General features: G+C 46.2%; 2 protein-coding genes across 6 annotated transcripts; one reads left to right on the top strand and one right to left on the bottom strand.

The window, feature by feature from the left end:
- The first annotated feature begins 1,908 nt into the window (after positions 1–1,908).
- Positions 1,909–2,516, top strand: LOC136519826 (histone H3.2). The gene has a single exon (XM_066513206.1). The coding sequence runs from the start codon at positions 1,956–1,958 to the stop codon at positions 2,364–2,366; it is 411 nt and encodes a 136-aa protein (XP_066369303.1). The 5' UTR covers positions 1,909–1,955; the 3' UTR covers positions 2,367–2,516.
- Positions 2,517–4,312: 1,796 nt separating this feature from the next.
- LOC136519824 (uncharacterized) lies at positions 4,313–10,331 on the bottom strand. 5 transcript variants are annotated; one of them, XM_066513204.1, is made up of 10 exons: positions 10,124–10,331; positions 9,617–9,706; positions 7,882–7,970; positions 7,580–7,643; positions 7,054–7,131; positions 5,432–5,508; positions 5,296–5,362; positions 5,106–5,213; positions 4,538–4,574; positions 4,313–4,447 (listed from the first exon to the last, which is right to left on the bottom strand). In XM_066513204.1, the coding sequence occupies exons 2-9, from the start codon at positions 9,686–9,688 to the stop codon at positions 4,545–4,547; spliced, it is 585 nt and encodes a 194-aa protein (XP_066369301.1). In that variant the 5' UTR covers positions 9,689–9,706; positions 10,124–10,331; the 3' UTR covers positions 4,313–4,447; positions 4,538–4,544. The 5 variants fall into 5 exon arrangements, with proteins under 5 accessions (XP_066369301.1, XP_066369300.1, XP_066369298.1 ...); XM_066513203.1 differs by having other exon boundaries at positions 4,313–4,444; positions 10,124–10,330; XM_066513201.1 differs by having other exon boundaries at positions 4,313–4,574; positions 10,021–10,330.
- Between the last annotated feature and the right edge of the window lie 13,402 nt (positions 10,332–23,733).

Below are 23,733 nucleotides of genomic sequence, written 5' to 3'. Positions count from 1 at the left end.
TCCCATGGGGAACGGACGGTGTAGTGACTGCACGTCCGTCACTGTAGAGAACGGGAGTCTCCTCTTGGACTGTAGTGGTTGTCATATGGTTCCGTGAGGATCCGCGCTCGAGAACCAGTGGCGACGCCCACAACACTGTAAAACAAATGTTGACGCCTACAACACTGTTTTGGCTCTGACATGCCCGGAAGGGCCTTAAAGCGCCCGTCTTGTCATACCCTGATGGTACTTTCCTGTAGGCGTGCAGGGTGTGGTCCTCGGTATTGCGGTTGACTTGAGTGTCCTGCCTTATCTGCGCGCGTAGTTACGAAGGAGCAGCGTGCATACGTCGGGCGAGGCGGAGTCTGTCCTTAGACGTCGGGCGAGGCAGAGTTTGTCCTCAGACGTCGGGCGAGGCAGAGTCTGCCCCCAGACGTCGGGCGAGGCGAAGTCTGCCCTCAGACGTCGAGCGAGGTGGAGTCTGCCCTCAGACGTCGGGCGAGGCGGAGTCTGCCCCCGGACGTCGGGCGAGGCGGAGTCTGCCCTCGGACGTTGAACGAGTCGGAGTCTGCCCTCAGACGTCGGGCGAGGCGGAGTCTGCCCTCAGACCTCGGGTGAGGCGGAGTCTGCCCCCGAACGTCCGGCAAGGCGGAGTCTACCCTCAGATGTCGGGTGAGGCGGAGCCAGCCTCCGGACGTCGGGCGAGGCGGAGTTTGCCCTCAGAGGTCGGGTGAGGCGGAGCCAACCCCCGGACGTCGGGCGAGGTGGAGTCTTTTCTCAGACGTCGGGCGAGACGGAGCCAACTCCCAGACGTCGGGCGAGGCGGAGTCTACCCTTGATCGTTAGGCAAGAGGTGTAGTCGCGCTATTGTCTGTTCGGAAGCATCAACGTTTGATGGTTATTAGCTCATCCTCTTTGGGTATCCCAGTATTCGGTCTCCGACAATGGTGTTGGTGGTTAGCAACCAACTCTTATTTGTAAGTACACATCCATTATATGAATTGAGCAGTCAACTCCTGGGGCAAATACACATTATTATTTCTATCTGAATTCTTGTCATCTATTATATGAATTCTCTCAAATGTGTATTATTATTTCTCGAAATTTTTATTGTAATTCCTTCTTTATAAATGATCATTTTTATAGACACGTGCGTGCCGTACGTGCATGACTACTGGTCTAGAATCTAGATACGATTTAAAACGGAGAGAACAGAGTAAGTACAGTAAGAGCGTGTTTGGCGAGACTTCGTGTGCCTCTGGCAGTAGCTACACTTCGCACTGTAACATCATTGTTCACACGAGCCCGTTCTCTTATCAAAATGATTTAAATGAATTAGGAGCCAAGAAAACCATAATTTGTTGCTTGTCTAGCGTTGGCTCCTCTACTATTGTACCGTGGAGCTAGCCCGAAGGAGCCTGGCCAAACGAACATGAAAAGTTGGAGTGTCACGAAATTACATTTTTTGTAACAGTGTCACAAAATTACAGTTAATCTGTGATTCCAGTTTAGGTCCAGTGGTAGAGTGGTAGCGCGGCATACTGTAAGCACGTGTACTCTCCCCTCAAAAACAAAAAAACAAAAAACTGTAGGCACGTGTACTCAGGTTCCAGGTTCCAGGTTCCCGCTGTGTGGCCGCATGCAGCCGTGAACAACCAGCAAAACCAATCCGACGCGGAGCTGCCAGATGGTGGTCTGCCATTCGCTACCATTCACCACCCACGGATCGCGATCCACATGAGAGCCTGCCAAATCAATCGGAGCCCTCCATTCCCACGCGATCCGACAGCGCCCGTCCAACCTCATTCCCCACCCTGCCCCAAAATTTTCCGCGCCCCGAGCGCCAAATCCGCCCGCCTCCTATTTTATACCGTTTCTTCTCGCCCCATTCCCCCACCGCAGCAAATCCAGAGCCCCGTCTCCATTTCAAACACCCGAGCAACCACTCTCTCGTCTCCCCAGCCCAATCCCCCGCGATGGCCCGCACGAAGCAGACGGCGCGCAAGTCCACCGGCGGCAAGGCGCCGAGGAAGCAGCTGGCGACCAAGGCGGCGCGGAAGTCGGCCCCGGCGACTGGCGGCGTGAAGAAGCCACACCGCTTCCGCCCGGGCACCGTGGCGCTGCGAGAGATCCGCAAGTACCAGAAGAGCACGGAGCTGCTCATCCGCAAGCTCCCGTTCCAGCGCCTGGTCCGCGAGATCGCGCAGGACTTTAAGACCGACCTCCGCTTCCAGTCCTCCGCCGTCGCCGCGCTGCAGGAGGCCGCCGAGGCCTACCTCGTCGGGCTCTTCGAGGACACCAACCTCTGCGCCATCCACGCCAAGCGCGTCACCATAATGCCCAAGGACATCCAGCTCGCCCGCCGCATCCGTGGCGAGCGCGCCTAGGCTGCCGGCCGGATAGGTGGTGCCGCAGTCGCTACTCGGTAGCCTTTAGTTTGTGGTCGTGTGGAAGGAATGGTGTAGCAATCTGCATTCTGCAATGTCTGTCAAACCCTGTCAACCTCTTGTTGTCATCAATGGAAATCGCCTATCTTATGTGCCTAATCTTCGTGCTGTGTATGTATCATAGCGTTACAGTTTGATGGGTTTCTCACTTTCTCGTGATTGTGCGTGCTTGTGAACTTTTCTCGACTTATCCCTACAATATGCGAAAGGGTTTTTTTTGATTGGGGCTATCACAGTTCTGCAGGTTTGGCGCACCGCATCGAGGAGCTCCTCACGCACGCCATGGCTGACCACGTGGTGGAAGGCGCCCCAGCCCTTGCACGCGACGCGGACAACGTTGGCCGTGGTGGGGAACAAGAGGTCGGCGACCTGCACGCGGCGGCGACGGGGAAGGGAGGTGCTCAGGCGGCTGGATGTACTGCAGCCCGCGGCCCTCCAATGGTGGCCAATGCTCGATCTGCGCCATGGACCGGTGACGACCATGATGGCCATGGAGCACGAGATGGTGGATGGCGCACGGCCTCCGTGATTGGACGGCGCCCAGGCCGAGGGCGGCGAGCTCGGCTACATCGTGCGCCGGCGGGAGGTTGAAGAAGAAGTTGATGCGTGGGACCCACACGTCAGCGAGGGGGAGAAAGAGAGGTACAGCCGGGGTATTTTGGGACATACGAGAATACAGTAGTCTTGAGTCACCTGCGCGTGGGCCCAATATTGTCGAATACGTAGAAAATGGCACGATTAAAGCTAAAGAAGAATTATAATGATATATTTCAAAATAGGCGAATAATAATGGTATTTCCTCCAAACTTGTAGGATTGTAATGGCCCCAATAAAAAAACCCTATGCGACGAGTTTGTTTTCAGTTTTCCTTGTATAAGCATACTTCCTCGGTCTCAAAAAAAAAAGAGTGTCGTTTTTTACTTTCAGATATTTTGTTTAATCATCCGTCTTTTTCAAATTTTTTATATAAACATCATATATTTTATTATGACTTATTTTATTATTAAAGATATTTTAATAATAATTTATTTATTTTATAATTTATATAAAATTTTGGAATAAAACGAACGGTCAAACAAGTAAAAAAAAGTCACTCTTTTTTTTTTTGATAAAGGGAGTACTCAATTCTAGATCTGGCAGGTCAACTCTCGATCCATTTCAGCGAAGCTGCTCTCTTTTTGCTCCTGCCCTTCCACCTTGTGCTATTCCTCACTTATTAGATTTTGGTCTCTCTTTTCTGGTTTGGCCCAATTTCGTGCATCACTTCTGATTTTTTGATCGAATGGAATATTTTATTTTAGTCAGTATAAAAATTGTAACGTAGTTGCATAGTACTGTACTCTGCAGAACTGGAATAGCCCAAGGTGGAAATCGGTATTGGGCCTCTGCGCACTATAAACTTAATAAAGAAATTTCTACGGTATGGCTGAGATAAGCGTCCATGTGCTTCATTGAACTCATCAACAAAGATTGTAATTCGAACCCTCTCGGTCTACAGTGCTTGGGTAGTTTGAGCCTTGGAGGACCCGTGAGATAATTGTTTGACCTCAAGTTTGATTGAACGGTACAGACGTTGTTTTGTTTGATCGGTGAAATTGTCAAAATCAGCGCAAATTGTAATACTCACAAAAAATAATTCTCATAGTATGAACTTATTTGGAGATATATAAATATTAATACTATTTTAGGATGGAAAGAGAAATAAATTATTTGAAACAGGATGGCTCTTTCGAGAATTTGTAAGACCAGGGAAGAAGTTTACAGTGCCTATACTGATGTGTTGTGAGAGAAAAACACTGTTCATTCGTAACAATGTAACAACTTTATCAAAAACTAAAAAAGAAAACAAAAAACTACAAGGCTACAAATGATGAAAAAAATATAACTCAGAGATAAACGACTCCTTTAATACAAGGTGAATGTAAGGAAAAGTATCAATACAGCAGTTTTGGTCGAATTCCAACAAGACTGATGAAGCTCATGCAATCTCACCTACATCACTTCTATTCTCAGCCACACTGCTATTACATAAATCAAATACAAGAAATCACCAAACTATCCAGTAACGATTCACCTTACAAATAGGCTAGTCAAAGGTTTTGTGTACATACATAAAACTCAGCCCAGTCTTGCTTCTCTGTGTAAAACCTGAAAAGAATATATTTAAATCAGCTTATTCAATAGTATAGTCAAACAAACAGATGCAATTACAAAATGCATGTGATAAAATTTCTGGGGACCACTGACAAATAAATATGCATGGAATGCTCCTTTAATCTTTACTGTTGAAATCAAATGTCTTTAGCAAGGGAGGTAACACAAATTAGCTTATTGTAAACAGATGATAATTTTGACTTTACTAAGTCAAAGTTTAATATCGCAGCCTGCATGCCTGACAGAAAGAAAATTATGTTAGACTTCTAAATTGACTAATTGGATGAAAAGTTTCTATGTATTTTTTTTTGTTAACTATACTATACTAGATTGTGGCCTGAATTCAAGTTAGTGACATGACAAGTGGTTGACTAACATCATAGTTCATGATAATGCATGGTATTTTTTGTATAATTGTTGTCACCAGTAAGAACAAAAGAGATAATTTAAATTCCTAAATTAGCAATGCTATAATTTTCTATTCATTTTTCTAAGCCAGGCTGTAAAAGAACATAAATCTTCTACCTCTTCAGCAAACTTTATCAGGATTGTCGTCCTTGGCCTTTGCTGGCCTTCAATTGGCACAAAATGTGCAGTAACTATGGCAGGAAAGCCAGCATTATCTAATACACCCTACAAAAAGTTAGAAAGTAATGTTGATATATTGCTCCAACAAAATGATAAAGTCAGCAGTCACTAGTACTGGAATTTCTACCTTTACAATTCCCGCAACAAAAGCTCCACAGTTGAATGCTCCCATGTCTTTTGGCACAGAAATGAAACTGTCCAAACAGAAAGAATATCACATTTTAGACTTGTAGAGAAAGAAGTGCGTTATGAAGTTCACAAACCGGTTAACAAGAAGCTCCTTTTCACTGATCATGTATTCATCCTCATGTTCTGTTCCCTTCTCAAGTGAGTCAGCCACCTGGTTCATAATAAAGAACTATCAGAATCAACAAATAATTGTGTAAACAAAGTCCAGTGATGACAAGAATATCACAGGTTAACATCTACCGTCAACCATATTAAGAGATGTATAAAATTCTTATGTAACACAGAGCCATAGTTTAAATGTGGAGACCAAACCTAAGCAAACTGACTTGAGAGAAATATCAACCCTGTAATAATACATATAATATATATATATATATATTACAACTATTATCCTGCAGGTGTTTAGAAACATGCAACCACCCATATTAACTTCTAAGATGAGTCCAAGAGTACTCTTTGCATGCTACAGCACTGTAAGCATTGTTCAAGATATTCTATGAAACTTAATGATCCAGTCTTATCCTAGAGATGCCTGTACTAATGAGCATGCCTGGCAGTGTTCCAAAATGGCAGCCCTAATAAATATTTAAGTGTTAATGTATGACCACTGGTTAAATGGCAGCATCAGTCCGGTTAAGCCATATAACCACCACCAGGCGGGTAACTAAATGAATACTCCTTCCGTTCCAAAAAAAGTGCACTTCTAGGATTCTTGGAGAAGATCAATGTTACTTGAACATTAAATATTTACCCCTATCAAAAGCTATTTCAGCATTTAACGGTTGCACTTTCGAAATAGAGAAAATAAAAAAAAAACTACTATAATTAGGTGGATCATACCTATAAGTGCACTTATTTTGGGACAAATTTCAAATGGTAGAAGTGCACACTTATTTTGGAACGAATTTCAAATGGTCGAAGTGCACTTATTTTGGGACGGAGGGAGTACTACCAAAGCTTTTGAAACCATGGTATTTGGAAAGGGAACCAGATATTGGGAATATTTAAAAGGGGTGTGAGGCATAGTGAGTGGTTGTGCTAGTCATGCACAAAGTGGGGAACCAGATATTGGGAATATTTAAAAGGGGTGTGAGGCATAGTGTGTGGTTGTGCTAGTCATGCACAAAGTGGTATAAGCACCAAGCTCCTCAACAGAGGCTACAATTGGCTACAGACATTGCCATCACTACAGCTCATGACAAGCTATAAAGCAAGGGAGGGATAAGTTGTCATCTACAATCATACAAGGAGATTTTCACATGTTTTGTAGCATGAACAATACACAGGCAGTTTGCTATAGTGTTGCCCATGTGACAGCTTACAACAAATCAGGGAATAGTATTATTGGTTTCAATGTTTCCTGTTCCTTTTTGGGTACTTGCTACATTTTAGGTATGCTCTTGAATGGTTCCCGTTTTTAGGCTTACGGCCTCTATGTAAGATCAATATTGCCATCACAAAGAAGCACAAACTAAAAAAAGAGACTTAGTCAATAGACTTCTTGATGCGGTGTAGCCGCTGTCATGGCATTACATGCCACTTGGGTTTGGGCGTCCATCAGTCATCTAGTCCATGACATAGGTTAGTTTACAATATAGGAGTCACTGATAGTAAAGCTTTATGAATACAAATTGTAATCACCCAATTGTGAGAATGAATAGGAATCATAAAGACAGTCACAGGAAGAACATAATACCTTTCCAAACAACACTTTCCAAACAGTACTGTGGATGAATGATAAAATACCCAGAAGTCGTGTCTCTCGTCTATTTCCCTGAAGTAAAAATCTAATTATCTTCCAGACATGACTGCCTCAAAACAAAAGGTCTAGGACAAGAAAGCAAATAATATATATTACAACACGGAGATCATGCTTTTTTTTTAAAAATGGAGAGTACTTGAAATCATTGCACATATTATACCAGATGAAACTTTTATCCTATAGAATTCAATGAAAACAGCTGGTGCAGTGACTCTACAGTTGTTATTATTCTATTAGTCCAAGAAAATCCATAACTATGTTTTATGCTAAATGTACAGTACTTGGATACCCATATATGATATATATCAGATTTTGAGCTAGAAAGAATTATCCAAGCAAAACTATTTTTGTAAAAGAAAATATGACTACAACATATTATATTGCAAAAATGGAGCATCAAAATTGTTCCAGTATTTTACAAAGCTCATTATATAACCAAGCAAACAAACTGGTATCAAACCTTCTCCCTGTGGCAGAGTAGTTCAAGCACCCTTGCACCAACAGCATAACCAGCATCCTCCAGCCTGTGCATGAAACAAAACAAACAGGTGTAGCCTAGAGGAATTTATAAATCAATTTACTGAAAGAGTTTATCTGATCTGGGTATAAGTTAGTAGCATGGGGTGACAACTAGAAGCTATACCCCATGTCCCTATATCAATCAAGGCAAGAGAAATGAAGGCACATGGTAGAAAATAACCAACCAACTTCAATACATATTCATCAAACAAGATCAGACAAGTATGTGCACAAAAGAGTTACCTCCGTTCCAGCTCAGTAATGTTGTCAACTTGAGTCTGATTGTACTGAACCAATTCAGAGAACAAGAATGCAAATGCACTCAAACTGACCTACAAAAGGCAAAATACACAATAAGCCTGTATGGTAAGAAAAAGACAATGAGAGAAATCAAACTTCCTAGAAAATTTAGAGATCACCAAGCATATCAGGAAAGCTTATCATGGTCTTTGACCTCTCATTTGCAAAATTTGTCAGGAACTAATTTAACATCACCATAAAGAAATAAGCATTTAATGTCTGGCCGTTAATAAGACCGTCACCGGTAAACCTTATGCTACAAAAAAATGTTATGGTCCGCAAAACATATTCCAGCAAAAAAAGAAAGAAAATCTAAGGTTGCTGGTTGAAATAAAAGGGTGAGACCACTCAGGCCCAGTGTCATAAAGTTTAGGCTTGACAGACTGAATTGTAATTAGAATGGATTCTATCTATAAAGAATCAATCTAATAGGAGTCTTAGGAGTCAATTTTGTTGTCCCTACAAATGTAGAGATAATGAATGAAATGTTAAGCTGAGTTTGGGTAATTCCCCTCTGCCTTCTTGTGTCCCCACACCCCCTTTTCCCAGTGGCCGCACCTAGCAGCCGCACCCTCCTCTCACGTATCTCACCTACGTGGTTACGGCTCAGCCCTAACCACAAAAGCTCGTGACCATTTGGTACACAGAACCAGCTCTATTTCCACTGCAATGGGACCCAGTTCTGATCTATACAACGAATGACAAACTGGAGGAAGAAGATCAAAACAGTGATGCAGCCTCTACTAGCATATGCCCGAAACTTGAGCAGTAGATGAAACAGGAACCAACCGTGACTCCTCCAATCTATGTTCCACAGCCAAAAAGGGGAGTAACAGCACCAAAGGAGCCAATTCAGATAGATCAGCTTCTGGTGGAAAGTGAAACAACCTCAGATGCATGGGAAGGAATAATAATGTGACGCCAGGGATCAGGAGCCACGGTGTAAATGCAACATGGCAATCAAAACTCCTATAAATTATTGTTTCCAGAGTACTATGGTAATGACAACCCCTTACCCTGGCTATATAGATGCTAAAACTTCTTTTATATATATCTCAGAAAAATGAAAAAAGAGAGATGTTGCTAGCATTCTTCCACCTGACAGGTCATGCCTTAACATGGTTTATGTGCCTAGAACGAGATGAGAGAACTGCTCCATGGCCCTTCTTTACTGCAACTACCAAATGCTTCAAACTTTTGCCAAGAAAGAACTCTCTGGGACAACTGTCAAAAACTCAACAGCTGGGATGACAGGAGGTATATACAGATCAATTTATAACCTAGATCTCTAAGGTGAAAAATCTATGACTGGCCCAACAATCAATGCTATTCACAGAAGAATTAAGAGATCTCTTGCATCTCTCACAAAAGTCAGGCTCTGCGGATCAGTTACCTTGCCACTGTTTGAACAAAACTGATCAACAGTATTCCATCAAACAAGTCCCGTGAAAATGCAACTACATCTCACACCACTGCTCCCGCAGGCTGCAAGACTTTCCTACAGATTACAGGCTACATCCCTAGTGCCTTCCTATTATACGAGCCTATGTGGGAGCAAGGAACTAGAAGGGATCGCAATGAGATGCATGACAAAAAAAGATCGACATCTCGAGGACTAATCTAGGGAGGCAGTGCGTGCACAGATCGAATGGGAATTCAAGGCGGCAACAGCACATACCTCCTGCCTGCCACGGCTGAGGGGCTTGTCAAGGACGTTGGCATACTGCTTCGCCTTCCCTACGCCGATCATTTTGCCAGCCCCTTCAAGCTGCAGATAAATTAAGATACAAGTTAGAAAATGCACCATGAACATCACATAATGAAAAATCCCCATACCATATTCAAATAAAATCATTATAGCCAATGATATGCATATCTAAAGACACCAACTGTTATCGAGACTTTTACAGTTCATGTTTCGACTCATAAGATTTAACAAGCCAGTTCATAGAAAAACATTTCAATTTTCTTTGGCTAAGACTAATCACGAGGGATGGACCCCAGTAGAGGACATGGATGTACACATAAACATCCAATATATTTTGCAGAACAAAACGAAGAAGAAGTTTGTAGGCATAATACATGTATACTGCACTTGGAATTGGATCAGATCAGATCCGAATATAGATAGCTTGGGTTTGGGAGCTCCGTTTTCCACAGTAGGAATGAAAAGGGGTAACCGCACCTAGTGGGTGCTCGTCGCCGGCGAAGGTGAGATCTAGGCACCTGGAATAGGGCGGCGCGGCGGCGGCGGCCCAGTCGGCTCCTCCAGACAGCGCTCGCGACTACGCGAGGGGAACGGCCGAACGGGAGAGAATCAGAGAACCGAGGGACAGCGTGGGTGCGTTTGTTTGCGTGGACCAGCTGGGACAGTGCGCCCGTGGGCTGCAACCGACGGTGTTTGTTTGCCTGGACTCCCTCCCCAGACCGGCCCGCACGATCATTAAAGCAGCCCCCGGCCAAGCCCTGGGTTTCGTTCCTCCTGGGCTCGCCTTGCTCGGGCGCGGCGTTGGCCATTTCGGCCTCCCACCGGTTGGCCCCCGCGGGCTCGTGCGGGAGTGGTGAAATCTCCGCGTGTGGCGCCGCTAGGGTTTCGGCCTCCATTATCCCCTCCCTTCCTCCCCGCGGCGCTCTCACTCGCTCTCCGCTCTCCGTCCTCACTCTCTCCGCTCTTCTTCCTCGCTCCGCCTGGTGGTGTCGGCGCGGTTGTAGACGCTCTCGGGACTTAGGCTTTGGGAGTTCTCCCGCCGCCATCGTTGTGGTGGAGGTGGTGGTGGTGGTGTGTCTGCTACGTCACCGGCTCCGGTTCGCCGCCTTCTTCTTCTTCTTGGCCTGGTGGTGGTGGTGACCGGTGTCGCGCGGGACCCCTCATCTTCCATATCTCCGGTTCTTCTTCCTCCTCTCCGGCTGGGGTGCGGTGGTGTTTGTTTGCCTGGACCTCTTCGCCTCGCCTCTTCTTCTTGTCCCTCCTCATCACTCGTAGCAAGGTGATATCCCTTCTCGGACCTTACCTCACGTGGATCTCGTTTACTGTGGAGCTGGATGATCCAAATCTTGAGATTTGAGGTGGCTGTGTGCAAATCCCTAGCCACCGAGGTACGAATGTTGTGGATCTAGTGATTCAAGTACTATGCTAGTACTTTTGTGGTCGATTTGCTATGATTTATACGGTTCTTGGTTGGCTAGGGTTTATTGTTCATTTGTTCATGTTCATACAGTGTACATGTGATGCTTTGGAGTATTTATACTAGTCGATGATGCTGTCAGTAGGTTCTGGGTGCCTTCTTTTGACAGAAGTAGCCATTCCTGCTAATTTATGTCCATGTTTATATGAATGCAGTTCATTTTGAGGCCAGCAATGGCATGCCTGATGACTAAAACCTATCTCTAATAACTGGATGTAGATGGATCCAGTTAGCCAACGCTTTGCCATGGCCAGTCAGGCTGCAGCAATGGTTGTGGTCATGGTGGCTTTTCTATTTTCTAGAGTTAAGAGACTAAGGGGTGAGGATGAACCCATAGTGTATGGTCCTAGGGCTATAGCAGATGAGCATAGGAGGATTAACTTGGACTTGATTTACAACTCCACTGATAAGGAGTGCATTGTCATGTTAAGGATGAGTAGGACCCCTTTCTTTGCTCTTTGTAATGTGTTTAGACAGAGGGGTCTTGCGCTTGACAGTATAAATGCAAGTGTTGAGGAACAAGTTTAAATGTTCCTCCATGTAGCTAGACACAATCAAAGGTTTAGGGTGGCCCACCAGAGTTTTAGAAGGTCCAGAGACTATCCACCGCCATTTCCACCAAGTGTTGTATGCTGCTGGGGAGCTTAGGAGTGAGATGATCAAACCACCTGGCCTTGAGACTGAAAGCTCTAGTTTGGTTTTGGTTAATTAATGAAACCCTAAGTGCTAACCTAGTTTATCAAGATGATTATGAGATAGGTAGCACTACTCCAAGTGATGATGCAATGGCGAAAATCATGACAATGGTGATGGCATGGTGATGGTCAAATGCAACTTGGAAAAGAAGAAAGAGAAAAACAAAAGGCTCAAGGCAAAGGTATAAAATGTAGGAGCCATTTTGTTTTAGTGATCAAGACACTTAGTGAGTGTGATCACATTTAGGATAGATAGCCGTACTATTAAGAGGGGTGAAACTCGTATCGGAATGCGGTTATCAAAGTGCCACTAGATGCTCTAACTCATTGCATATGCATTTAGGATCTAGTGGAGTGCTAACACCCTTGAAAATATTTGTGAAAATATGCTAACATATGTGCGCAAGGTGTTTGCAGGGTTGAGATGGGTTTGGGTCCCGCTCTCCCTCCCGCCGAGCTTGCGAGGCGGGATTCGGCGCTTTTGGAAAAATGAAATGTCTATTTTCTATTGCGCCGGATGCAAAATTCTTGGTGGTTGGCACACTTGAGAAAGGGTGAAGAAGTTAGAGTTGAAATGGAGTTGGTCGAAATGATGCTGGCGTCGGTCTACTGACCGGACGCTGGGTCACTCAGCGACCGGACGCTGAAGGGCTGCGTCCGGTCGAGCTGTCAGACGGCACAGTCGCTGGGGTTGAGCACCGGACGCTGGTCTGCGTCCGGTCAAGGTGGACCGGACGCGTCCGGTCGAAAAAAACATGCCTCGGGGAGCTTACTGGAAACGACCGGACGCTGGGGCTTCAGCGTCCGGTCAGTTTTGACCGGAGCGTCCGGTCAGCTTTGTAGCCGTTGAAATCTGACGAACAGCGTTTGAAGCTGGTGACGCGCGGCGTCCATCGGGCGACCGGACGCTGAGGGCCAGCGTCCGGTCAGTATGACCGGAGCGTCCGGTCAGAGCGCGTATTGCCCAGTGAAGGGGTATAACGGCTCTATTTGATGGGGGCTCTATTTATAGCCCCATGGCCGGCTCAAGGGACAACTCTTGCATATTTTCATTGACATAGCAACCTTGTGAGCTTAGCCAAAGTCCTCCCACTCATCTCCATCATTGATCCATCATCATTGTGAGATTGGGAGAGAATCCAAGTGCATTGCTTGAGTGATTGCATCTAGTGGCACTTGGTATTCGTGTTGCGCTGCGGATTTCGCTTGTTTCTCTTGGTGGTTGCCACCACCTAGACGGTTGGAGCAGCGGTGAAGGATCGGCACGAGTTGGTGATTGTTCGTGGCCGCCTTCGGTGATTGTGAGGGGAGTTGTACCTTCCCCGGCGGAGCGCCGAAAGGTAACTCTAGTAAATTGCTCGTGTCATTGAGTTACCTCACTTGTGGGTCGGTTCTTGCGGTGTCCAATCGTGTGGACGAGGTTTGTGAAACACCTCTTAGCCGCCGAACCACCAAGTGTTGGTCGACACAACGGGGACGTAGCGTGTTGGCAAGCACGTGAACCTCGGGAGAAAATCGATTGTCTCTTGTCTTTGGCATTCTCCCGGTGATTGGCTATATATTCATCTTGTGATTGGTTCATCCCCTACACGTCGGTATAATCACTCTACTCACTTATTTACATTCTTGCAAACTAGTTGACACAAGCTCTTTAGTGTAATTAGAATTGAGAGCTTGCTTTATTATTTATATTCATCTAGTTGAGCTCTTTAGAGTAGCAAGGTTGAGAGCTCTTAGTGAGTATTTACATAGCAAGTTTGTGTGCCTAAGTAATCATTGCAACTAGAATTGTTGGATAGGTGGCTTGCAACCCTTGTAGAGCTAGAGCAAGTTTGCATTACGCTATTTGTCATACTAATCAAATTGCTCTAGTTGATTTGTAGATTTTTAAATAGGCTATTCACCCCCCCTCTAGCCATATTAGGACCTTTCAGAGACCCAGCCTAAAATTTTTGGAAGCCACAAATATAACCCATATTTCAAGATAATGAACCTTTTTTGCCTTTAGTCAATGTAGACATTCTAAGTCACATGAACTTAATTTGTTCTAATCAAATGTTCTTTAGGATTGTATTGTGGCTATTGATGGCACTCGTGTTGGCTAGGGTGCCTAGACACATGCAGGCTGCATTCAGGGGTAGGAAGAGTAACCCAACTCAAAATGTAATGAATGCTGTGGACTTTGACTTGAAGTTCACCTATGTCTTGGCTGGTTGGGAGGGATAAACACATGATGCTTTGATCCTGACGGATGCTATTGAGAGACCGGATGGGTTGAGTGTACTAGAAGGTAACCGAATTGTCAATAGTATATGTTGTTGTGTTATTAGAGCAATCACAAACTGATTACAGTCCCTGTTAATGTTGTGGGCAAGTTCTATCGAGTTGATGCAGGCTATGCATGCACTGTAGCAGTACTGTAGCACGGGCCGGAGAAGCTCGAAATCGTGGCTCCACCGGCTCCTCATCTTCTCAGTTCATTTTCTGCCTTGAAATCCAAAACGGCTTCGTGCTATAGCACTACTACAGTGATTTCGGAGGAACCGGAGCCCCTGGGAGCTATGCCAAACACAGCCTAACAAACTCCTAGCAAGGAACAGGAGTATCACCCACGGCCCACTTGACATGGCTCATTGGTGAATCTTGCTTCTTAGCGTGTCTGCACTCTGCAGTATGAGCCAAGAGATCGACTCGACATAGAAAAGTTGGCTTCCATCATTCATTAAAGCGAGAGTGTTCGGTCGGACTGAATTTTTTAGTGTTCACGCTGGAACTGTTCATGCTGAAATATTGTGAGAGAAAAACACTGCTCCGGCTGAAAAAATAAGCCGAACAAGCCAGAATTCAGTCCAGCCAAACACTCCCTAGATAGAGAAGCACGATACATGATGGACTTGTATTTTCACGCGGTCTCCTGCACAAGACATACCTAACACTAATAGTAGCTGATACCAATAATGGCATGGATAGCGCTAGTAGCAGATATAGCGCTATAGCAGCATGATGATGATGGAGTTATCGAACCAGCATGAAGGCATGTTTGACTGGTATTAAAGTCGGCTGAAGCTGTTTTGTTGTAAGAAAAAAATACTGTAGATTCTAGCTGATAAGCCGGCTGATAAGTTCAAACGAACAGGCAGCAGATCTTCGGCACACGGCATCAATGCTCGAACTGCATCCCCAGAAATCCTCCACATGCAGCCTGTTCGCTTGCTCGTAAACGATCGTAAATTTCCAGCCGAGAATAGTGTTTTTCTCTCACACCAAATCAGCCAGCAGTAAATAATCCACGATCGTTTACGGTCTCCCGAACATGCTGGCTCCATTCATTGTATCCGCTGTAGGATATCTGCAAAAATGTAAACTAAATCTACCAACCGCGTGGCCCTGTTCGGCTGAAAAAATGGCTAATGCTAATACTAATTTGTTGTGAGAGAAAAACAATGTTATTTCACTGAAATGGTACGGCTGATAAGTCAAGCAAACATGAGATATATAGTCCCTATTTAGATGGACTAAGACTAGTTGGTTAATGGTTAGTTGGCTAAAAATTAGTTATATTCTAATTCTATTAGGATCATTGGACAAATAGATAGTATTCATGGAAAAGACATTTATACCCCTGTACTTTACAATAGCCTCATGGTGCTATTAGTCCTTATTAGCAATAGTTAGGATTTGACTAAAAATTAGCTTAGTCCACCTGTTTAGATCTTTACGGATTTACGGACTAAACATTAGTTAACTAGTTGTTAGTCCCATAGATCCAATACTATGGATAGAAAAGAAAAAGAATTACACCATGATCCTTTTTTTAATGGAAACTAAACCATCATATTATGCCGGTCATTGCTTATATCAAACCAAAGTTACCTAAGTTAAAAGAAAAACAGGATCACTTAAAGTGCAAGATAAAGCATACTCTCTGTGTCCGAGATAACTATCGTTATCGTTTTCTCAGGAGTAAAAAAATTTCGACTTTGACCAAATATATATACAAGAAAATATTAATACTTGTAATATATAATAGGTATTGTTAGATAGATTATTGAATCTATTTTTATAATAAATTTATTTAGAAATAAAAATATTATTAATATTTTTTACATACCTAGTTAAATTTAAAAAAGATTGACCGACACGAATATTGTAGCAGCAGTTATTTAGGTACGGACGAAGTACCTCCTATGATGACGAGGAACAGTCCTATCACAATTCCCAATTGACTGGCCATAGTCAACATCATCAATGAAAAAAGGAGAAAGCGTCGAGTATCCATTACTGCCAGGCAAGCATATATAGTCATGTTCAGAAAATGCGCCATTTCCTGATGCTTCTTCCGCTTCCGCCACAAGATTTGCAAGGATTGAGGACGAGATCGTGTAATAAGATACTAACTCACTTGTAATCAGCAGAATGGATATCTGGACGCGTGTCAGCACCCCACTCCCAGTTGGGCCTGGTACCACGACGACTCCTTCAGGCCCACCTCATGGCTCGCCAAGCTCCGGTCGGCCCAAGCGGATCTGGCGGCCCAACCAGAAGTATGCAGATTCTCTGTGAGCAGCGTAGACACTAGTATATGTATCCAAAGCAAGAGAGAGAAGGGTGAACAAAAATTGTATCAAACATTCTGTTAATTTCAATCCTGTCCTCCGAACTGCTTGCTGTTCTTCCTCTGCTCCTCCTTTCCCATCCTCCAAGTTGCTGATCCTCACATCTGGTATCAGAGCCTCGTCGATTCTGGCCTCCCCATCCCTTCCCCACGATCACTACACTCGATTCCAGAAATCCCACGGTGCTATGGAACCTAACATGAAGATGGTTATGGAGGAGATCCAGAAATCCAGGGAGGAGTCGGCTCGCCGATTCGACGAGCACGACGCCAAATGGGAGCGTCGATTTGCCGATCTGGAGTCGGCTCGCGCCGCCACCAACCAGCACCTCGCCTTCCTCGAGTCCACCGGCGGCGCCGTCAACAACTCGGAGTACGAGCGTCGCATCACCGAGCTGGAGGGCTTCTGCCTCGACTCCGCCAACGTGGGATCCCACCCTGGAGCGCCGCCTCCAGGAGCTCGAGTCCCTCTGCGTGGAGCGCGTCCGCGACGAGGAGGACGACCGGATAGACAAGCTTGAGCAAGCCGTGGCCAAGTTGGGCCGCTAGCGTCCGGAGTCCGAAGGGATCCTCGACGCCCTGTCACTCAAGGTCTCCAAGCTCACCAACCACTGGGACCGCGCGGTGTTCGAGACAACGGCGCGTGAACCAGGCATCCTCTCTTCCCCGGGTCCGGTGTCCGCGCAAGCTACTGCGGGCTCCGCCGTGGAATCGCCCATTGGGCCCTGCGTCGCTACGACTACATGGGATATTGGGCCAGGCGTCGTCACGACGTGGACCCATATCCCGGCATCTGGTATGTCGCCGGCTCCATCTCATGTTCCATTGCCGTCTGCGCTGGGTTCGAGTCTTCTTAGTCCTTCGTGTGTTTTTCCCCTGTCCACTCACTGTCGATTCATACACAACCAATAGCAGCAATGTCGATCTCCTAGTCCCACCCAACAGTATTTCCCCCACCAATATCCACCCCAATTTCCCAACCCCTGCCTACGCATCATCCTCCCCCAATTTCAAATCCAATGTCCCAATCGATGCCTAACCATTATCCACCTCCACTATCCAATTCGTTTCCCCACCAATTTTTGCCCCCTTACCAACCTCCGATTTCCCAACCTATCCCCAATTTCAGCATCACACCGCCAACTACAAAATTCCCCAATCTAGGCCTTCCACACCTTCCACGCCCTTCCCAAACTTCCATTTCCCAAATTCAATGGCGAAAATCCTCGTCGCTGGCGGCGCCGCTGTGAAAAATACTTTCACATGTACTTGGTGGATGAACCTCTTTGGCTCAGTGTCACCAAGATGTATCTCGAAGGCCCAGCTGATCGCTGGTACCAATATGTTCAGTCTCAGCTTGAAAACGCCTCTTGGGATACGTTCTGCCGCCTTCTCCACGATCGATTCGATCGCAACTAGCATGAAATCCTGCTGCGCAGGCTCTTTAACATCCGCCAGCATTCCTCTGTCCACACCTATGTGAACGAATTCTACGAGCTCAAAGATCACCTCAACTCCTACTCCCAAATTAGTGATCCCCTCTATTTTACTCAACGCTTCATTGACGGGCTTAAGCCTGAAATTTGAGCAATCGTCATTATGCAATCTCCGAAAGACCTGGATACTGCTTGCTCGTTGGCATTATTGCAGGAAGAAATGGCGGTTCCCATTGCCCCGAAGCACGCGTGAGGTGGTGATTGGTCTTCTTCCTACAAGCCGGTGGCAGCGGCGCGGATGCCCCTGCCACTACCACCACCACCACCACGCTCCGAACGGCCGACAACGACCGCTACTACCTCGGCCACTGCGGTGGCTGGTGCTGTACCAACGGCTGGCGATGCCAAGCTCGCCGCCCTCAAGACCTACCGACGTGCTCTGGGGCTCTGCTTCAAGTGTGGTACCAAGTGGAGCCGTGATCATCGCTGCCCGCCCGAAGTGTTGCACGCGGTCGATCCACTTTGGGAGTCATTTTCGTCCGATGATTCCTTGGCTGATACACCTCCAACCTCGCCACAGGCTGAGCACATTATGCTGGCCCTCTCCAAGTCTGCACTGTCAGGTGTTCTAGCTGCTCGGACAGTTCGTCTGGTGGGCTTCTTACAGCAGATATCGGTCCAAATTTTGGTTGACTCAGGCAGCTCATCTTCATTTGTTAATGAGAATCTGGTACCACAACTCAGTGGCATTGCCTCATATCCGCTCGCCAGTTCAGTGGAAGTTGCCGGTGGTGGACGGCTCGTGAGCACATCTCTGCTACATCAGGTACCATGGACGGTTGATGGCTGTACATTTTACTCCGAATTCAGAACATTACCGTTGGCAAACTTTGATGTGGTGATCGGTATGGATTGGCTCGAAGATCATAGTCCTATGCTCATTGATTGGCGCCTCAAACAACTTCTGGTTCCCTATGGTGGTCAGTTCAAGCTGTTGCAGGGCTCTTGCCCAGATGGGCCTCTTCAGCTCTTACTGCACATTGATCCAGTCCTAGAGGAAAAAAGTCTAGCCCCTCTTCAGTCCATGCCGGTTCCCATCCAGGCAGTACTAGATCAATTTTAGGATCTGTTCCAAGCTCCTACATCTCTTCCTCCATTGAGGGCCTGTGATCACGAGATTCCATTGATTGATGGGGCACAGCTAGTGTTCATCAGACCATACCAATACCCGCCGAAACTCAAGGATGAAATAGAGCGGCAGGTTCAGGATATGCTGTCACAGGGCCTGATCTGTCCAAGTTCCAGCGTGTTCTCTTCGCCCGTGTTGCTTATCAAGAAGAAGGACGGCACCTTCCGTTTTTGTGTTGATTTTCGCCAGCTCAACGCCATTACTCGTAAGTCCATGTACCCGGTGCCCATCTTTGACCAACTGATGGACGAATTGTCTAGCGCCCGGTGGTTTTCCACTCTGGACCTTCGTGCTGGTATCCACCAAATCCTCCTGAAAGCAGGCAAAGAACATAAAACTGCATTTCAGACTCATGTGGGGTAGTATGAATTCTGTGTGATGGCTTTTGGACTCACTAGCGCGCCGGGCACATTTCAAGGTGCCATGAATGTCACTTTGGCACCTGGATTGCGACGTTTTGCTTTGGTCTTCTTTGATGACATTTTGGTGTACAGCAGAACACTTGAAGAGCATGTTCACCATTTATGTCAGGTCCTCTCTTGGTTACGGGCTGACCAGTGGAAGCTTAAATTATCCAAGTGCAAATTTGCTCTACAAACTATCTCATACCTTGGTCATGTGGTGAGTGCTGATGGTCTGTCCACCAATCCTTCTAAGGTTCAAGCCATTGTGGACTAGCCAACTCCACAATCAGTCAAGGAACTACGTGGCTTTCTAGGGCTGGCTGGATATCACCGCAAATTTGTCAAGAACTTTGGGATCATGGCAAAACCACTCACAGAACTTCTAAAGAAGGATCACTTGTTCGTATGGACCTCAGTTCATGCTTCAGCATTTCAACTTCTAAAGAATGCATTGTCTACTACACTAGTACTAGCTCTGCCGGACTTCTCCATTCCATTTCACATTGAGACCGACGCTTCTGGTACAGGAATTGGAGCAGTCCTTCTGCAACGCGGTCATCCACTTGCCTTCATCAGTAAGCCACTAAGCCCCAAAAACCGAGGTCTGACGGTCTATGAAAAGGAGTATCTAGCGATTCTCATGGCTGTTGATGCCTGGCGTCATTACCTGCTCCAAGCAGAGTTCTTCATCCACACCGATCATCAGAGCCTCACACATCTTAATGAGTAGCGGCTTCATACCGCATGGCAACAGAAAGTGTTTTCTCGGCTTCTCGGGCTTCAGTACAAGATTCTGTACCGCAAAGGCAATGAGAATGGTGTGGCTGATGCGCTCTCTCGTCGCCAACACCCGGAACAGCTCCTGTCTGTATCTTCTATCAAGCATCAGTGGTTGGAGCAAGTTGTCGCTGGGTACCAGACAGATCCTCGTGCCATGGAACTGTTACAACGCTTGGCAGTACAGCAGGACTCTACAGGCCCATTCTCCTTGCTTGCTGGTGTCATTCGCCACAAAGGCCGTGTTTGGCTGGGCACCAACAAGGAGGTTCAACAGTTGGTTCTCCAGGCTTTTCATGCTGAACCAGTCGGGGGGGGGGGGGCACTCCGGAGCACCTGCTACTTACCAGCGCATCAAACACATCTTCTTTTGGCCGCAACTCAAGAAGGACGTCTGGCAGTTTGTACAGTCCTGTTCTACATGTTTACAGGCGAAGCCTGACCGTGCCAAATATCCGGGGCTCCTCCAACCATTGCCTGTTCCCTCGGAATCATGGGAGATGGTGTCGATGGATCACCTCTCTCTGCATCCTCACCAGCCACGGCAGCGCCGCCGCCGCACGCGCGGCGTCGTCGAAGCACCGAGCGTAGTCCGGCCCCGTGCGGTCGCCCGCGCACACGCCATCCTCCAGCGTCGCAGCCGTCGTGCTGGGGTCGGCGTAGAACCAGCCCCAGAACGCGTCCTCGTGGGCCGACGTGGCGTCGGTGTCCGTGTAGCTCAGGAAGCACCCCGCGCGCCACACACCGACGCGGCGGCGGACAGGCACGCGCGGCAGGCGGCGGCGGCGGAGGGGGAGGCGCGGTTTGATGCAGCGCCGAAGCAGAGCGTGCGCGATAAGGCACTGTCGCGGCTCGTCCTGCCCGACCGCGCGGTGACGAAGCCCGGGGGAGCGGCCGCGGCGGCGGAGGGGATGACGCGGAGGATTGAGAGCAAGTTGGCGCGGAAGCCGTCGCTCTCGGCTGCTGGCGCCACCGGCGCCGGGCCGCAGTCTAGCAGCGGCGGAACGCGGCTGAGCGTGCTGATCGGCTCCGGCTTGGAGGCGATCCCGGGTTCTGCCACCACGAAGACGAGGGCGACGACGAGCAGCACGGTCGGACGCGCCATTGGAAAGCAGGCTGATCAAGTGAGCGTCACCGAGTGTCACGGTCCTTCGGATTCAGCAGAAGGAAGACCCGGACAACACAGAAATAGCAGAACGAAGAAGAAGGGTGTTTGGGACGGGTCCGCTTCTGTTTTTTACTGTGCTCCGAGCTCTGCGTTGCCCAACATATTCGGCTCCAAAAACTTTGCTAAAAAAAGTGAAGGCAAGGATTAACTCCACATTTTTTCTCAAGCATTTAAAGGTACTCTAATTTTTAGAGTTTTGTACTCCCACGTAAAGTTAAGTTCCCGTTCGGTTTGATGAAACTTGACTGAATTGGCTGAAAAATACTGTTCTGACTGAATTGTTGTGAGAAAAAAATACTGTTCCGGCTAAAAAACAAACTGAATAGTGTGGATTATAAAGTAAGCCGAACGGACCTAAGTGATAATTACCTACTTTGCCACTTATTAATGAAAACAAATGTGCCATTGTTGTGCTATCGGCCAGCGACAATACGCACGCCAGCGCGCTCCTGCGTCCTGCCGCTGCACTGTGCATGCCAGGCCTGCTCGTTCCTTTGGAATTGCCAACCCACTCACCTTTTTATTAGATTATTTGGACAAGATTAGCATCTACAATCTGGAGCAACAAATAGCATTGGAGAGCGTGCAGTTTTTTATACTAAAAATATGCAAAAAGGCCTTGATAATTATTTTAACTAAATTGTTTCTAAGTATAATATTTTGGATCATGTGCACGGTGCTAAGTACTACTTGAATGAACAAACCTAAATTAGGGGCGTAACACTATCTCCAACAACCACGACCCAAAATATAAGACCCATTTGTGCTTTGGATAGCGCTACAGACAAATAGTTCAATACATATTTTTGGTATTCTCCAAAATAAGACCCAAAAGATAAACATTTCTACAAATGGGTCTTCAGAAGAGATGATACTCAGATTTAGACCCGTTCGGTTTGCTGAATCTTGGTTAAAAAATACCGTTCTGGCTGAAATGTTGTGAGAGAAAACACTGTTCCGGCTAAAAAAGAAGCCGAACAAATCGGATATAGGGTAAGCCGAACGGAGCCTTAAGTTATGCCTCTCCATGATAGAGTTGGTAGAGCAAAGCTGCAAAAACAGGAGCCATCTCCGCTCTAAGAATTTATCTTTCCAATTAATATAGACACTATAAAAAATATATTCCTAATGGATAATTTCTACAATTTATCTTTCCAACTTAATTTAAGTGCCACATCAACACTTTGCTTATTTGATACCTTAACTGATACAAATTTATACCATGAAACCTATCTATCTATTTTGGGACTGCCCAGTTGTACATCCTATATTTCTTGTCATTGCAACATGAAAATCAGTGATTTGGTTTTGATAGCATATCCAAGAGTCTTTCTTAAAATCACTCTCTGTATCCTTATTTATATAGCCATTTGAATGGATGTCCCTCTCTTTCCGCATTCCACTAGCTTCTCTATATCTTGTGGGCGCTTGAGTGCCATCTCCGCTCTTCATATTTAGCTAGCAAAAAATCAGAAATAGAGAATGAGATCTAATTGAAGAAGCTATTGAAGAACTTTTTTTCACCAAAAAATTCTATTATATTTCTATCAATACAGGAGGATATAAAAACACTGGAGTTGCTCATTTTTCTCCCTGACAAATACTTAATTTTTCCGGTGGCATGCCAACTTGTCCCATTATCCATTTCATCGGAGGCTGAGAGCTGCTTCCGTAGTATAGCTCCTGCCCTTCCACCTTGGGCTGTTACAAGCCATTGTAGTTGAGAGTACTAGCTTAGCCATCGCCCACGTACATATCATTCATCCCCTCTTGTCAATAATTACAGTAGGCAATAGCACACACGTTGCCACGTGCTACATGGACACTTGTATTGCCACTTTGTCACTATCCACTGTGCACAAGATATATTCAACTATAGGATACATGTAGGTCAATTTTTTTTTAACTTTTACTAGGTTTGTAGAAAATACGTAAAATATTTATGTCTCTAAATAAATTTATTATAAAAGTATATTCAACTATCTACCTAATGATATTAATTATGTGTTATAAATATTAATATTTTTTATATATATTTAGTCAAAGTTAAAAGTGTTTAACTTTTTGGTAGGTGAGAATGATATCTATTTTGCGACGGAGGGGGTATCTAGCCACGTGCTGCCCCGTCGCTCAAGCGGCTCCCGTTCCCGTATCGCTTCTACAGCGACAACGACGTCGGCCTCCTTAACCTTCGCGGCGGCGGCCGAGACGACTACACCGTCGCCTTGTTGTGTTGGTCGCCACGCTCGCGCCTGACGTGTACGACCTCCACGGGTTCCATTCATGGACAGGGACGTGGTCGCACGCGAGGGTGTCCATGCCGGAG

This window comes from Miscanthus floridulus, chromosome 18, assembly GCF_019320115.1.
Source record: "Miscanthus floridulus cultivar M001 chromosome 18, ASM1932011v1, whole genome shotgun sequence".
NCBI lineage: Eukaryota > Viridiplantae > Streptophyta > Magnoliopsida > Poales > Poaceae > Miscanthus > Miscanthus floridulus.
Note: the sequence above shows the minus strand (reverse complement) of the source record. Positions and strands in the feature narration are given on the sequence as shown.

Bases quoted from the DNA above. Each gene is read 5' to 3' on its own strand.
- LOC136519826 (XM_066513206.1), top strand. From the start codon at position 1,956: ATGGCCCGCACGAAGCAGACGGCGCGCAAGTCCACCGGCGGCAAGGCG.
- LOC136519824 (XM_066513204.1), bottom strand. From the start codon at position 9,688: ATGATCGGCGTAGGGAAGGCGAAGCAGTATGCCAACGTCCTTGACAAG. The intron at 5,509-7,053 runs GTATTATGTTCT...ATTATGAACCAG, and splicing joins GGAAAGTGTTGTTTGGAAAG to GTGGCTGACTCACTTGAGAA. The intron at 5,214-5,295 runs GTAGAAATTCCA...AACTTTTTGTAG, and splicing joins TTGTTGCGGGAATTGTAAAG to GGTGTATTAGATAATGCTGG.